The sequence below is a fragment of the Zeus faber genome (assembly GCF_960531495.2).
Source record: "Zeus faber genome assembly, chromosome: 2".
NCBI lineage: Eukaryota > Metazoa > Chordata > Actinopteri > Zeiformes > Zeidae > Zeus > Zeus faber.
In genome coordinates, this window is record NC_137189.1 from 47,441,905 (window position 1) to 47,456,904 (window position 15,000).

Sequence of the window (15,000 nt, forward strand, 5' to 3'; positions counted from 1 at the left end):
TTAACAGATTATTTGGAGGGAGAGAGAGAGACAGAGAGAGAGAGAGAGAGACAGAGAGAGACAGAGAGAGAGACAGAGAGAGAGAGACAGAGAGAGAGAGAGAGAGACAGAGAGAGACAGAGAGAGAGACAGAGAGAGAGAGACAGAGAGAGAGAGAGAGACAGAGAGAGAGAGACAGAGAGAGAGAGAGAGACAGGCGGCTGATTTAATGGTGGATGAGTTAAGTCCATGCCTGTATTAAAGAGAGGCGGGAGGTAATTTGAATGACAATTGAAGAGAAGCTTTTATCAGACGGAGATTTCCAAAAGGTTTTGAAATAATTAGTCCTGGATAGAGAGGGTTTTTTTTTTTTGGTTTTTTTTTTGGCGGAGGTGTTTTAACCACTTACAGCGTCGTTGTCTAATTCCATTTTTCTTGTTTACTCCTCTAAATATATATCATCATATCTGCTGCCATATTTAATAATACTTTTAAGAAACTCAATTAGTGCTCATCAATTCCTCGCTATTTCGGGGAAATGACAAAATAATGTCATTTTGATATAGATAGGGGTATTAATAAGTAATGGCTCCGCGAGTAGTTTTGCACAAAAATCTGCAGCTTTCCCAGCACCATGAAGGCGCTTCCTGGACTCCCCGGTGGAACCAGTGCTTGTACCAAAGTGAGAGACATGGTCATATATGGAAGAAAACAATGATTACCATATATGGTCATTAGAGCATGTGGTTTGGTGTTACTGTACAACATGATTTAATGACCATATATGGTAATCATTATTTTCTTTCGCACCGTAATAATTTTCATCCAAGTTACAGGAACTAAATGACAACGACAATATCAGCACCACAGCCAACAGGAAGTTGAAGCAGCTGTGGTGCTGATCTTTATTCTTCTTTACTTTGCGCTGAACATGGCGTCCGAGTCATTATTAGGAAAAGAGATGCACACAATCAGCTGTTTACCGGTATTTAAAAATGGCCGTTGGTGTTCTTGCGTTTGACCAATCGGGATTGAATACAGTACTATCGCTGCACAAGCTCAGCCGAGTCTTTCTTTCTTTCCCAGAACACCACACGCCTCTTTTCCTTCTTCAGAAAAATGACTTGTTTATTTCCCGCCGTCCTCCAGGGTTCCAGACGACACCGTGTCCCAGTTGGGAGTGATCCGTCAGCGGCAGAACTGTCTGGAGTCGCACCGAGCGGATGGGCAGGACCTGCCCGCACTGTCCCTGGGGCCCTGCATCGGGACACAGGCTGCCGCCGCTGCCGCCGCCGCTGCCGTCGCCGCCGCCGCCGCCGCCCACCAGGTAGGACGCGCACGCGTTTAAACGCCCGCTCATTCACCCCCTCTTCTCCCAGGCCTGGATTTAGCTGTCCGGGGTGTAATCGTCACAAGGGGACGGAGACTTCCATTTTTTTCCTATCATTATGTATTGATTCATTTATTTATTTATTTGTTTGTTTGTTTGTTTGTTTGTTTGTTTGTTTGTTTGTTTACTTGTTGCTGTGTACTTATTTCTTTTTTTTTGTTATTATTTTTTGTTTTATTTTATTTTATTTTATTTTATTTTATTTTATTTATTTATTTATTTATTTATTTATTTTTTATTTGTTTGCTTGTTTGTTTATTTTTGTAGGGGCAGAGATTTACAAATATTTATGATTTGGGGTGAAAAACATCAAATAATCTAATTTAAATCGAACCAAAATGTTTTGGAATGTGCCAGGCAAGGTCTATAAGTAAATAAGAATTTAATTGGGTAAAAATGCCCACATACCCATTTTTCCTTTCTATCTTTGGGCTAGTTTTCTTTCTTGCTTGCTTTGTCTTTTTTTCTTTTGTTCTTTCACTTCTTCCTTTCTTTCTTCCTTTCTTTTTTCATTTTGGAATGTATGCCGACCTAGCCTACTCTGTTTTACCCGGCCAGTGTGAGCGTTTCACATTTTTGTCTTTTGGTTTTCCGCTGAACCAAAAATAAATTGTGCCCGTTAACCATAATCTCCTTTTCCTATAAATGAAATGAATCCCGTTTTGGAGAGGTGGGAGCTGTGAATTTGTTGCGCTGCATTAACCCGGTGTCACTAAATGACAGTGAGATGCTCAGCTGCTTATCAATGAATAAATAGAGGACACCTTTTGTGTTTTGGCTCCTAATTTTGCTGCTCGGTGATAAGGACGCCACCGAGGAATTAGAATACTTTCATCCATTCCAGCTCAGTTGCACTCTCGCACCTCTCCCTGGCACTTACTGAAAAGTAATTTTTATTTTCCAATCACTTCTTTTTTGCATTCAGAAATCAGCAGCAACTGGGGTGGTTGTGAATTGTTTTTCTGCCACACAAATATTCCACTGCGGTTCTGCCCATTGTTCTGACGGCCCATTATTCCAAAACCCCAATAGTCAGAAAAATGTCCTGTTGGACCCAAAGCCCATTTGTCCGACAGCCCGTTGTCCCGAAAACAAAAGCCCATTGCTTCGAAGGCCCATTGCTTCTTCTTCTTCCCTCCGATGCACCGATGGAAGGTCCGATGATGTCATTCTGCATTCTGCAACCATTTTCTTCTGTCTTTTTGAGAAAGGATTGAAGAATCAATGTGAACAATGGACAGATGAAGAGAGATACATTTTCCTCAGAGTGGATTCCTTTCGTTATAATTATAATTCGGAATGTTTGATTAAATTATAATTAACCCAATTTGTTAACTTTTTACACATAATAATGATTTGGGGGAAAATTATGTGATTTATTTCATTTAATTAGGGTCAAGGTTAGGTTCATTAGGGTTAGGTGGGTATGGTTAGGTGAGTTAGGGCAGTGCTTGATTTGGCCGCACCGGCGGGTCGGGGGGGAGGAGAAAAGTCACGGAACTTGAGCAGATGGAAAGCGTGTCATGACAAGGGCTCCTCTCCTGAGTGAGTGTGGGGACGGGGGTTTTACCTGTTGCTCGTTAGACCATTCAACGAGCAACAGGTGTACAGCCACACTGATCCTGGGCCCCAATTACCTAGACCCAGGACAGGTGTGGCTGCCCAAACCACACCATCCCCACACCGCAGGAACGTATGCTCGGAACGCACGGGGGGGTTACGCTACCATGCGTGATGCGGCACGGGAGGCGTGGGAATTTTTTGTTTCGTTCGATAAAGAAACGTAAATAAAAATAATAGTGCTGCCCCCTGAAAGTAGACGAGTCGAATCATCAGTTTGAAACCCGTCAGTCGATTGAGATTCTTCAAGTCGAGCAGTTTGGTTTTTTTTGGGGGTTTTTTTGTCAGTCAGTGTGGATTACAGTAACAGGATAAAACAGATAGCAGCTTAGAAAATGCACGGGGATAACATTTCAATGAGGAATTAGAAATAAGGGGAATCCTGAATATATTTGTATTTGAGTGAATCGAACACGGCTCTCCATGCGCCTCGAGACGGAGAGCTGAGCCCCGTTCCTCCAAATAAAACAAGTAAAAACAGTGTGAGGGCGGGGCACGGAGGAACGGGGCACCACTCGTAGAATCCTTCAGTTGATTTTCTGTGCATAGCGCATGGAGAGGGGGCAATCGGGGAGAGAGTCACGGAGAAAGTGTTCCCGTTAGGCACGGTTTTGTTCCATAACCATATGTTTCGTTCCATAAGGAGATGTGAAATAAAAAACACACTGTTCTGGCACCGATCGCGGGCGTCCCATCGCTGGCTCACACATTGTCTGTACCATCGAGGGGGAGACGGGTGGGAATCCGATCCGAATGACAAAATTCTGAGTCAGGTACAGCCTCAAAAATAAAAACCTAAAAACACACTATTTCCATTTAGGGTTAGGGTGTGGCTCGGAGCTTGCAGCTCGAGCCGCAGCTCCACAGCTTGTGCGGATGTTCAAATAGGTGCTGGTCCCAATCCGGGAGGTCCTGGAACATGTTCCTGCAGGCTCTGCCACAAATTAAGCCCTGGGTAAGGGTTAGCTGGGTTAGGGTAAGGTGGGTTAGGGTTAGTTGGGTAGGGTTAGGGTTTTGGAGCTATGGGACTTTGGGCAATGGCCGTTTGTTTCGGGGATAATGGGCTATCGGACAAATGGGCTTTCGCTCCAATGGGACATTTTTCGGAATAATGGGCCATCTTAACAATAGCATGGCGCTGAATCTGCAAACACTTGCATGAATACATTTGAATTTCCATACATTTCTGTGCAAATACAGCCACAGAACTTTCCAGGTAACTAGGATCTTTTGAGGAACTCCAAGTGTGTTTCCAGAGTCTTAATTAAACTCTGGAGACAAACATTTCTGATTGGTCGAGTACTCGCCACATTTTATTTCAGACATATTTCAGCCTCAAACCGATTGTATGTACAATTCGTCTTTTGTTCTTAAAATGTTCGGTTTGTACAAAAAAATGGAAAACGCCCGCTTTTCCATTTTTTGGTAATAAAAGACAGAAAACAAAAAAATTACTGTGTTTATGTATATATATGAACACACTAACTGATATTTGGTGTGTATAGTGTTATTTTGGTGTGTATAGTGTTCCAGGACCTCCCGGATCCTGGAATAGGACTTTTTCCCTCCTAAACAGTAGACTCCGGTTCGATTCCCCATCTTTTTCAATGTTTTTCAGCCTTGATGTTAAAATTTTTTTTGTGAGAGTGAATATTTGTTTCAACAGTAAATACAAGGACAGAAGAATAAAATGGATAAAGAAAGACAATCAAATTTATATTCCACTTTATCGCTTTGGTTGTCTTTCTTGTTGGTGAAAAGTGTTCTGCATTAGCACCACCTACTGGACTGGGGTGGAGCAGTTTGTTGTATAGTTTTTCATTCCTCAGCAGAGTCATTTGCATAGTCTTCGTGGGTCTTTAGACCGCGGTCGAAACGCAGACAACAACAGTTTGAAGGAACCGTCAGGTAAGGTAAGTAAGGAAGCTTTAAGTGTCTAAGATATAAACTAGGCCTGAAAACAAGGATTTACTACTTAATCACACACAAAAAGGTATAAAACATGTCAGGAAATGAATTGAATGTGACATAGATCATTCAAATATTAATAAAATAAGTACACAATGCCTACTATGTGGCCCACTTACTGTGACATTATTTTCGTGTTTTTTTTCTGTGATTTTCTTATCAAAATTCATTAGTTTAATGTGTCACATTTTGACAATTAAAGATGGCTGTTATGGTAATGAATGCACTTTAGCTTAGCTTAGCTAAGTGTAAAATGGTGGAACACACAATACTCATACTCCATCACTACATTCCGCTCTACTCTTTCTATTGCCACGTTTAAATATGAGAAAAATATGAAAATTAAATAAATAAATAAATAAATAAAAATTTCCTTTAAAGCGACCGTCCAGGTGAAGATCATTCCTCCATATTCCATGTGATGTTAAGTCACACTGTGAAAGTGTTTTGATAGAGTTCAACCTGGATATATTGTTTTGTAGCTGGCGTAAGCTGTGAAGAAGAAAAGCTGAAGTCACTTCCATAAATATATGATTAAAGCAGAGAATGAGGCGCCTTCGGTTTCACTTGTCTGTGAAAACTTTCATCTCCGTGCTGTTATGGATTACGAGAAGCGGGTGGTGGAAGCTCTAAATAATATCACCGACCTTAATCTGACCAGTGCGACAGATCCAAGTCAGTGTAAGAAACTCGTTCTGGACTTAATTTTCCGCGATGATAGTCAGTTCTCCCACAACGATGTTGAATCTAATACCGGTGTTATCCCGGACTTGGAGAACATTTCAAACAGCGGATTTCACCCTGAATGTGAGGATGAAAGAGAATATTTTCAAGAACCACTGGAGGAGACCGACGACACGCCCTTTGTTGTTACAACGGAAGAAGTTTCTACAAGAAACAATTTCTACAGCAAGAGGAAATATACTCAGAGAGGGAGGTCTGCAACTCCAAGAACACCGGTGAGCGCCTCAACCTCTCTTTGGGTGGTCGTGTTCAACCTGCGAGCAACCACATCAAGATGCATTACAGTTTTGACTTTGCGCCACAGTTAAGTACATGGTCTAAAGAAGTGATGTAAACTTTGCCTATTCATCATGGAGAGAGTTATGTGGAAAGGGGTTGACAAAAGGCTACAGCAGAAATTAAATATGGGTTGGCCAACTATTAACATTCCTAGGTGATTTTGGCGATTTGGCATACGCACATTTATATATTAAATGACACACCGAGGTTGATATACAAAGACTTATATTATTCATAGACTGTACATTTCTGTTGTGTTTTCCGCACTTTTTAACTGCTAAATAATTCCACTTATAAAACATGTTTATTCCTACCGTTAAATAAAAGCTTTTTTTTAACAACAAAGATGTTGTGTGTCGATGGTGCTGTTCAACATTCCCTCAAAACACAACAACAATGCAAAGATTGCCCCATTCAGCAGGGTGTCAAGTGGCTATGTGGCAAGTAGCCATGTGGCATTGTTGGTCCTCCACACCATTTGCATTCTGGGAGCAGGCTGAATGAAGTCAAGTGTTGGGAAAACTTTGAGGGTGATTATCCCAGAAGCACAGTTTGCTGCACCCCCATCATTAACAAGCCATAGCTTTAAAAATATTTGCTTGATTCGCACAAGTGACACCTTGTTTTGAAGCTCTGATTCTTCACTTTCAAATGCTGGGGCAAAAAAAAATCTGATGGCGCAAAATGTAAAGCCGGCGGTGGGTCACATATTTTAAATGTATTATTCAATATCTTAATATAAATATACACTCACATATACACATTAATGAATTTTGATAAGAAAATCACAGAAAAAAACACTGAATTTATGTCATAGTAAGTGGGTCATACAGTAGGCATTGTGTACTTCAAGTTTGTAATGACTTAGTTAACATTCCCTGTGAATTTGTGCATCGATTCATTTCGGACGGGTTTTATGGCGGTTTAATGAGAACGACCCAATTACGATCGACTTACCAGACACAATATATCATCCATGACTTCACCTTGAGCAAACCTCGTGGGAGAGGCTGTGAATCCGGCATTTTTACTGCACCTCAAACACACAACAAGATCTGTAGTGCAGACATTGGGCCGAATGGGGGAAGGTTTGGTTTGAATCCAGGGTTTATACCGACCCTCTCCATGCAAGGGTGTTGATTCTGTCGGTGCTTCGGGGCCCGGGCACCAACGGGAAAAATGCACTTGATCGGCCGACTGTATATGCACGGTGTTACGTGGTGGCTTGAACTTTCCTCATCATAGTTAGTTAGACTTTTGATCTCCAATCCCTGTTAATATTAAGTGTGTGTGTGTGTGTGTGTGTGTGTGTGTGTGTGTGTGTGCGTGTGTGTGTGTGTGTGTGTGTGTGTGTGTGGTTGGTCCTGTTTGTCCAATTGGTCCCGGTCAACATGTCCTGGAAGATTTAAATTTCCCAGACAAACAGGAGAGATTCTGGTCAAACATTATCTGTGTTTATTGAGCTTAAAATCAGTTGATAAGCAGGCTTTATAGAGAATGACATCATCAAGGCATGTTGCTGTATAATATTTTTTAATGAATATTCAAAATGAAATGTCCCGTCAGTTAACGCCCTTTTTAAAATAAATAAATAAATAGATATACTGAATATTATTATTACTTATAATCAAGTAATTTCCGTTCGTGAACAAATAGTAACTAGTGCAGCCGCTTTAATTAACATTTCACTAAAATAAAAATTTGATCAAATCAAAAACAAAATTAAAATGGCAGGTAGGTCTAAATAAATAATAAAGTCTGTGGTGTTGCACGTCTTGTCGACATATTTTACACAATGAATACCTTCTGCTTTGGGTCAGAACTTAAATATCCAAAAAAACACCAAACTATGGATGTCATAGCGTAACGACACATCTTTCTGTTTCTCCTCAGAGTTGTAGACGCTGCCGCTGTGGCTCTGCTCCGTGTTTACTGTGTTTACAAGCGCAACCTGCCCACAAGGGGGGGGGGGGGGGGGCTTAGATCTATATCGACAAATGTGATTGGTTAGTGGTGAACGGTCAGCTTTAGATCGTCCAAACTGATTGGCTTTATGTTGCAACTTGCCAAGCATGGAAATGAACAGATCCGTGAGCTTCTTTTTATCTAAATGATCCACCCAGCACTCATTCAAATTGTGCTTGGAGGGAATTATTTTCACTGGACGTTATGACCGGAGAGACTTACTCTTGATGAGTTTTCTTCTTCAACAGATTTTCCCGGTCAAAAACAGGCAATTACCAGATAATGGAAACACTGGTTTGACTACCTTTTCCAAATCCGTATATCAAGCCATGTAGGCTATGTTCATTGCAGAAAGTTTATCTTGGGCAGGGTCATCACTTCCTATACAGTAGGCAACACAGGCCTAGGCCGCCATCCCCGATGGTGGGGGGCGGAGAGGGAGCGATCAGTGATCTTTGCTGCGCGTCCTCGTGCCTCGTTCCTGCAAATAAAACAAATAAAAACATTGTATTTTATTTGACTCACTTTCCTTATTTAACGAAGCGAAATAAAGCCCCCTGCATAACAGGGACACATTCTCAATCACTCTCCTACCCCCCGACCCCCCACGCCCCCCACCCCACCCAACCCAACTGTTTCGAGCATCCACCGGCAGAAACATAAATCGGCACCTATGCATCCATGGAGAGGTCGGTCCAGGAATGAAACCACACCCAGACGTAGAACGGATCGTCCGTTTCTTCAGCTGAGACACTAAAGTGGTGAAATTTTGCAAAAGTTTTGCAGATCTGACTGCGAAGCCGGAGACGCCAAAACTTAAATGGAAACGGCTGTTGTGCCAACAGACTGGGATCCGTTCCGCTGGTTCGCGGTTCGGGATTCTGGGATGTATCCGTCACCAGGGGACTAAAAGGCGGATTGAACAGCGAAGCCGACGCCCACTCCGTTAGCACGCAGGCGACAGGAGACGGAGCCCAGCGTGGGTTTCAGATTACCCAGAATCCTCTCACGCTTTACCCCGAAGTCTTCGGCCGCCTCGCACCCTTCCTCTGACGCCTTTTCCCCGTGGGAAGGATTTTATCTGATGACATTTATTGGAGCGTTTTTTTCAAGTTCATCTTTCGTTGCTGCTTTTCAATCTCCGCTTCCATTTTCCATTTATTGTCCAAGTGCAGCGCCCTGAGATGGAGTTTAAAATGTCACATTATTCATGATGACGGTCATGATAAGAGCAAAGTCAAATTACAATAGAAGAAGTCATTCCTCCAAACACTCCATACCTCCTTTGTTTATTTTCTCTCTCCCCCCTGCTCCCTCTCTCTCTCTCTCTCTCTCTCGCTGATTGGTCATTAGTCGATGTAAATCGAGTCCCTGTAGGGGAAGCATGTCATCAAAGTGAGACATAATAAGGTTACAACACAGTCGGACCATGGAGTGCCACAGTGTTAGCTTTGTGTGTGTGTGTGTGTGTGTGCTTGTGTGTGCGTGTGTGTATTTGATCTGCTCTCATTGCCCTTATCTTTTAGGGCCGCAATACACAGAGGATATTGTGAGTGTGTGTGTGTATGTCTGCATATGTGTGTGTGTGTGTGTGTGTGTGTGAGTGTGTGAGTGTGTGTGCACGTTCGTGCATGCGTGCGTGCGTGCGTGCGCTCTGCTTAATTAATACCCGTAGGATTCTCATTATTCCGAGTTTAGAGTCGGTGCCGACAGGCGGGCTGATATTCCCGCTAATAAGCCGCCTTGGAGAGCGGGAAGGTGTCAGCAGCGACCTGCAGCTGCTGCAGCTGCACTCGGCAGCATACACTCATCCTGAGTGTCCCGAAGGTGTGGTGCAGCAGCAGCCGCTGCAGCGGCGGCAGCAGCCAAAGCAGCACCTCCAGTACAAGCGTTTCCTAATGCTTCACTCTGGATAGAAATGCTAATTTTACCCATTGGATGCTTGCTTCTAGGTGCAAACAAACACAAAGGTCACTCTTGTTTGCACCAAGACGACTTATTAACTCAACTTTGGAGCCTTTTGTCTATTTATGTTTTCTATTTTTGGCTATTTGTAAATTGTGGTGTGGGGATGGGATGGTTTGAGCAGACACACCTAACCTGGATCTCGGTGATTTGGTCAGGGTGGCTGCATGCCTTTTACTCGTTGGTTGGGCTAACGAGCAACAGGTTAAAACCCCCATCCTCACACTCACTCAGGATAGGAGCCCTGTCATGACATGCTCGATCTGCTCCTGGCTAATTCCACCTAGCCTCCTATCCTGCAGCCACCCTGATCCAATCACCTAGATCCAGGTCTGGTGTGGCTGCTCAAACCATCCCATCCCCACACCACATATATTTTTATACACATTTATACTTTATAATTTTTACTTATTATTTTATTCGCTTTTTATTCTATTTTTACTTTATTATTATTATTATTATTATTATTATTATTATTATTATTATTATCATTCTCCATTTTTTGAGACTGTAAAGCTTTTTACACTAATCGACGGTGCCTCACCAGAACAAATTCCCAGTATATTTACATTTACATTTACATTTAGTCATTTAGCAGACCCTTTTATCCAAAGCGACTTACAAGGGAGAATAACATTTAAGCTACATTGGGAGAATAACATTCAAGCTACATTGCCACAGAGACATTAGTGTAACAATAAATACTGCTAGGTAGTGCTAAGTAATTGTAGGTTAGGAGAGGAGGTACTCACTGAAGAGCTGGGTCTTCAAGTGCTTCTTAAAGACAGAGAGGGAGGTCCCCGCTCTGGTCATTTTTGGCAGCTCGTTCCACCAACGTGGAACTACAAATGAGAATGGCCTGGATTGCCGTGGTTGTACGGCCGGCAGAGCCAGGCGACGCTCATTTGACGAGCGCAGCACCCGGGGGGCAACATGTGCTCTTACAAGAGCATTTAAGTAGGTGGGAGCATTCCCAGCAATCACTCTGTAGGCCAGCATAAGAGACTTGAACTTGATGCGAGCGGCTACAGGTAACCAGTGGAGCTCGATGAGCAGCGGAGTGACATGTGCCCTCTTTGGTTGGTTGAACACCAGTCACACCGCCGCATTCTGTATCATCTGCAGTGGCTTTACCGCACAGGCCGGCAAGCCTGTTAAGAGAGCGTTGCAGCAGTCGAGACGGGACATCACCAAGGTTTGTAGCAGCAGTTGAGTGGCATATTGGGTCAGGTACAGCCTGACTTTTCGGATGTTGAATAGTGCGAAGCGGCAGGACCGGGAGACGGCGGCAACATCGTCCGAGAATGTCAGTTGGTCATCAATAATGACACCTAGATTCCTTGCAGCCTTGGTAGGAACAAGAGATAGAGAGTCAATTTTAATATCAATGTTGTGATAAATACCTTGTTTGGCCGGGAAGACCAGCAGTTCCGTCTTCGCCAGGTTTAGTTGAAGATGATAATCCTTCATCCATGTGGATATGTCAGCAAGACAATCCGAGATCCGCGTCGAGACAGTGGGGTCGTCAGGCAGGAAGGACAGATAGAGTTGAGTATCATCCGCATAGCAGTGATATGAAAAGCCATGCGAGCGGATGATCGGGCCCAGTGAGGTGGTGTATATGGCAAAGAGGAGGGGTCCTAGCACCGAGCCTTGGGGCACCCCTGTGGTGAGGTTGTGAGGCACAGACAGCTGGCCTTGCCATGTCACACTGAACGAGCGACCAGTGAGGTAAGATTCGAACCAGGAAAGTGCACTGCCCGTTATGCCCACACTTGAGAGTATGGACAGGAGTATGCTGTGATTGACAGTGTCAAAAGCAGCTGATAAGTCTAGCAGAATGAGAACCGAGGATTTGGCAGCAGCTCTAGCAGTTTTTAAGGCCTCTGTCACAGACAACAGGGCTGTTTCGGTGGAGTGACCACTTTTGAAGCCAGATTGAAGTGTATCGAGAAGGTTGTTACTTGACAGGTACTCTGTAACCTGTCTAGAGACCACCCTCTCTATGGTTTTGGAAAGGAATGGGAGGAGAGAGACCGGCCGATAGTTTTCTACTTGATTGGGATCGAGTGAGGGTTTTTTGAGCAGTGGTGCGACCCGAGCCACTTTGAAAGCGGAGGGGAAAGTGCCGGAAGTTAGGGAAGAATTAATCATGTGTGATTGCCGGGGTGATAGTCGGTGATATGGCTTGAAGGAGGTTAGATGGGATCGGATCTAGTGGACAGGTAGTAGGACGGCTACATGTTAGTAGTTTAGATACCTCGCGTTCAGCGAGGGGGGTGAAACCAGGGAACGATGAGCCTAGGGCTGGAGAAGACAGGTTGTGAGTAAGTTGTTTAGTGAATTGGCTGCTGATGGCTGCCACTTTGTTAGTAAAAAAGGAGGCAAGGCAGTCAGCAGTGAGGTTAGTAGCTGGGGGAGGTGGTGGAGGGTAAAGCAGAGACTTGAAGGTGGAGAATAACTTACGTGTGTCTGTGGCACCGTTGATCCTATCGTTGAAGAAGGCCTTCTTTGCAGTAGTGATACTGGAAGAGAGGAGGAGGACAGCAGTGTCTGGTAGCTTGCAAGATCTTCAGTTGTTTTGGATTTGTGCCATTTCCTCTCGGCTGCTTTGAGGTCAGTGCGCATTGTCCGGAGGGTGTCAGTCAGCCAAGCGTGCGACTGGGTTGATGGAGCAGGTCTGGTGGATTGTGGACACAGGCTCCAGACATGAGCTCAAGGTGGAGCAGAGGGAGTCAGTGGCATCATTAACCTGCAGAGAGGAGAAAGTGCCGTGAGGCGGAGGAGAAGAGGAGAGCACAGAGGAGAAGTGGGTCGGAGACAGGTTGCAGAGATTGCGGCGGATATTAACCATGGGTGGGGAGGTGGGGGGTTGTTTTGGTAGCTGGACATTGAAGTGGATGAAGAAGTGGTCTGAGAGATGAAGAGGAGTGACCATTAGGTTGCCCGTGGTGCAGCTCCGAGCAAGAATGAGATCAAGCTCTTTGCCAGCCTTGTGAGTCGGTGGAGTCGGGACCTGTCTTAGGTCGAATGAGCGAACCAAAGACAGGAAGTCAGCCGAGCTCGCACTGTCCAAGTGGATGTTCATGTCTCCGAGGACGAGCATAGGACACTCATGCTCAGGAATTGATGACAGCAGGGTGTCAAGCTCATGTAGGAAGTCACCTAGTTGTCCTGGTGGACGGTAGATGACGACCACATAGGCTTTCACCGGAGCAGTCACCAAGACGGCGTGATATTCAAAGGAGACAAAGTTGTTTAAAGGCAGCAGTGGATTAAATTTCCATGTGTTGGAAATTAGCAGGACAGTCCCACCACAACGGCCAGATGGTCTGGATGTGTGGGAGAATGTGTAGTTAGTGGAGAGTGCAGCCGGGGTTGCGCTATCTTCCGGTTTAATCCACGTCTCAGTGAGGGCAAGGAGCTCCAAGGAGAGGTGGTTGGCATGACCAGAAATGAAGTCTGCCTTGTTAACTGCAGATCGACAATTCCACAAGCCAACAGAGAAGGAGGTCTTTGCAGAAGATGTTTGCTGCAGAGACCTGAGGTTACCCGGATTGCATCGGCGTATGGTATAACGAGGCTTTCTGAGTGACCTTGAAGTTGTAGAGATGCGGTAGTAGCACATTTTGTATGGAGTGAGAGAAAGAAGGCAGGTTTGCCTTGTTCGGTGTCCTTGCTTCGGTGGACGTGCAGAGGTAGACGTGCGTCTTCACACGAGAGCGACTACAAATGGGCCAACGCCTGAAGCTAACGCTTCAAGAGCAGGACCATAAATAGGTGATAGAATTCAGCTGCTCATGTGATAAGGGTTGCACCTGACTAAGAGCACGCCCATATATGTAAATGTACCTGGCGGCAATAAACCACAACATGGTATTTTGTCCTGGTCTGGCTGGCATGTTGTGGTTACTGGTTTTAAATGGCAGACTGGATGACATGACACGTCCCGCCCTCCGCGCTGTGCTTCCGGTGTCCCTGAGCAAGGCATTGAAAGGGAGGCAGACTCTCCAGGGAGGCCGCTCTGTGGCCAACGGCAGACAGTGGTGTGGTGTTACTGGAATGACAAGTGAAGCTGAAGTCCAACTGGGTGCTTCCTGGTTCAGTCAGTCTGCTGCTGGGGGACACTGGGGAATTTCTACTAACCAAGAGGAATTTCTACCTTTTCTTTCCGCCTGCTTCCTTCCCCAAAACCAGACCAAACCATCCAGACGTCGCAGCAGGTATTTGAGTGATAGTGGCGTGCCCCGCCCACGCTACAAGCATTAAGGCTTTGAATCCCACCGCTACGCCCGTGAGAATAAATCGCCCTATCCATCACCAAACTCATTTCGTGCCCCAACTTTTCCCCTCCGTAAAATAATTAAGCAACATTGTTGTGGCAGGGAAAATGCCCCGGAGCAGCGGGCCGCCACGCTGCGGCGTCCTCACACTCCTCCCCGCTACCACGGCGACTCCTCTCCTCCAGGAGGCGTATCGACGCGCTAATTATCCTCAAGGTCGGAATTACTTTGTCGCGTTCTGACTATAGTTCAATAAATCAGCGGCGTGTCAGACCCTCGGGCGTTTGAAAATCGTACTAATGTGTTAATGAAATATACATCAGTGTGTGTGTGTGTGTGTGTGTGTGTGAGAGAGAGAGGGAGAGAGGGAGAGAGGGAGAGACCCTCCCCAGCTTGTGTTTTACATGGGCCGATTAGCGGGCTTGTGTTTGTGGCACCCATTACACTTTCACAAGCAGACTTGAGCAGTGCAGTCCACATTAAATAAAGATAAAAACCAAAGTCTTTACTGGAAATCAAGTCTTGATTTGAATTATTTATTATCAGCGAAATTCCACCAAGCACAAATACCTCATTTTAACGACAGTCAGCTGTGTAATAACACAATGAAAACACGTTAATAACACATCAGCACCTATTCACTGCTGGGAGCTGCCCAGTCTGGTACTGGTGGACACTGGGAGCTGCCCCGTACAACCACAGTGTGGTACTGGTGGACACTGGGAGCTGCCCAGTACAACTACATTTGAGATTTGAGACCTTCCTTAATCATCCCAGTTCAGCTGCTCATTCTGTGTTATTTCAATA

General features: G+C 44.8%; 1 protein-coding gene across 1 annotated transcript in view; it reads left to right on the forward strand.

The window, feature by feature from the left end:
- galnt14 (UDP-N-acetyl-alpha-D-galactosamine:polypeptide N-acetylgalactosaminyltransferase 14 (GalNAc-T14)) overlaps positions 1-15,000 on the forward strand; it is a 181,435-nt gene that overhangs the window by 163,041 nt on the left and 3,394 nt on the right. Inside the window, exon 13 of the mRNA XM_079996889.1 lies at positions 1,129-1,306. Coding sequence (XP_079853015.1) covers positions 1,129-1,306 — 178 coding nt within the window. The remainder of the gene's footprint in view (positions 1-1,128; positions 1,307-15,000) is intronic.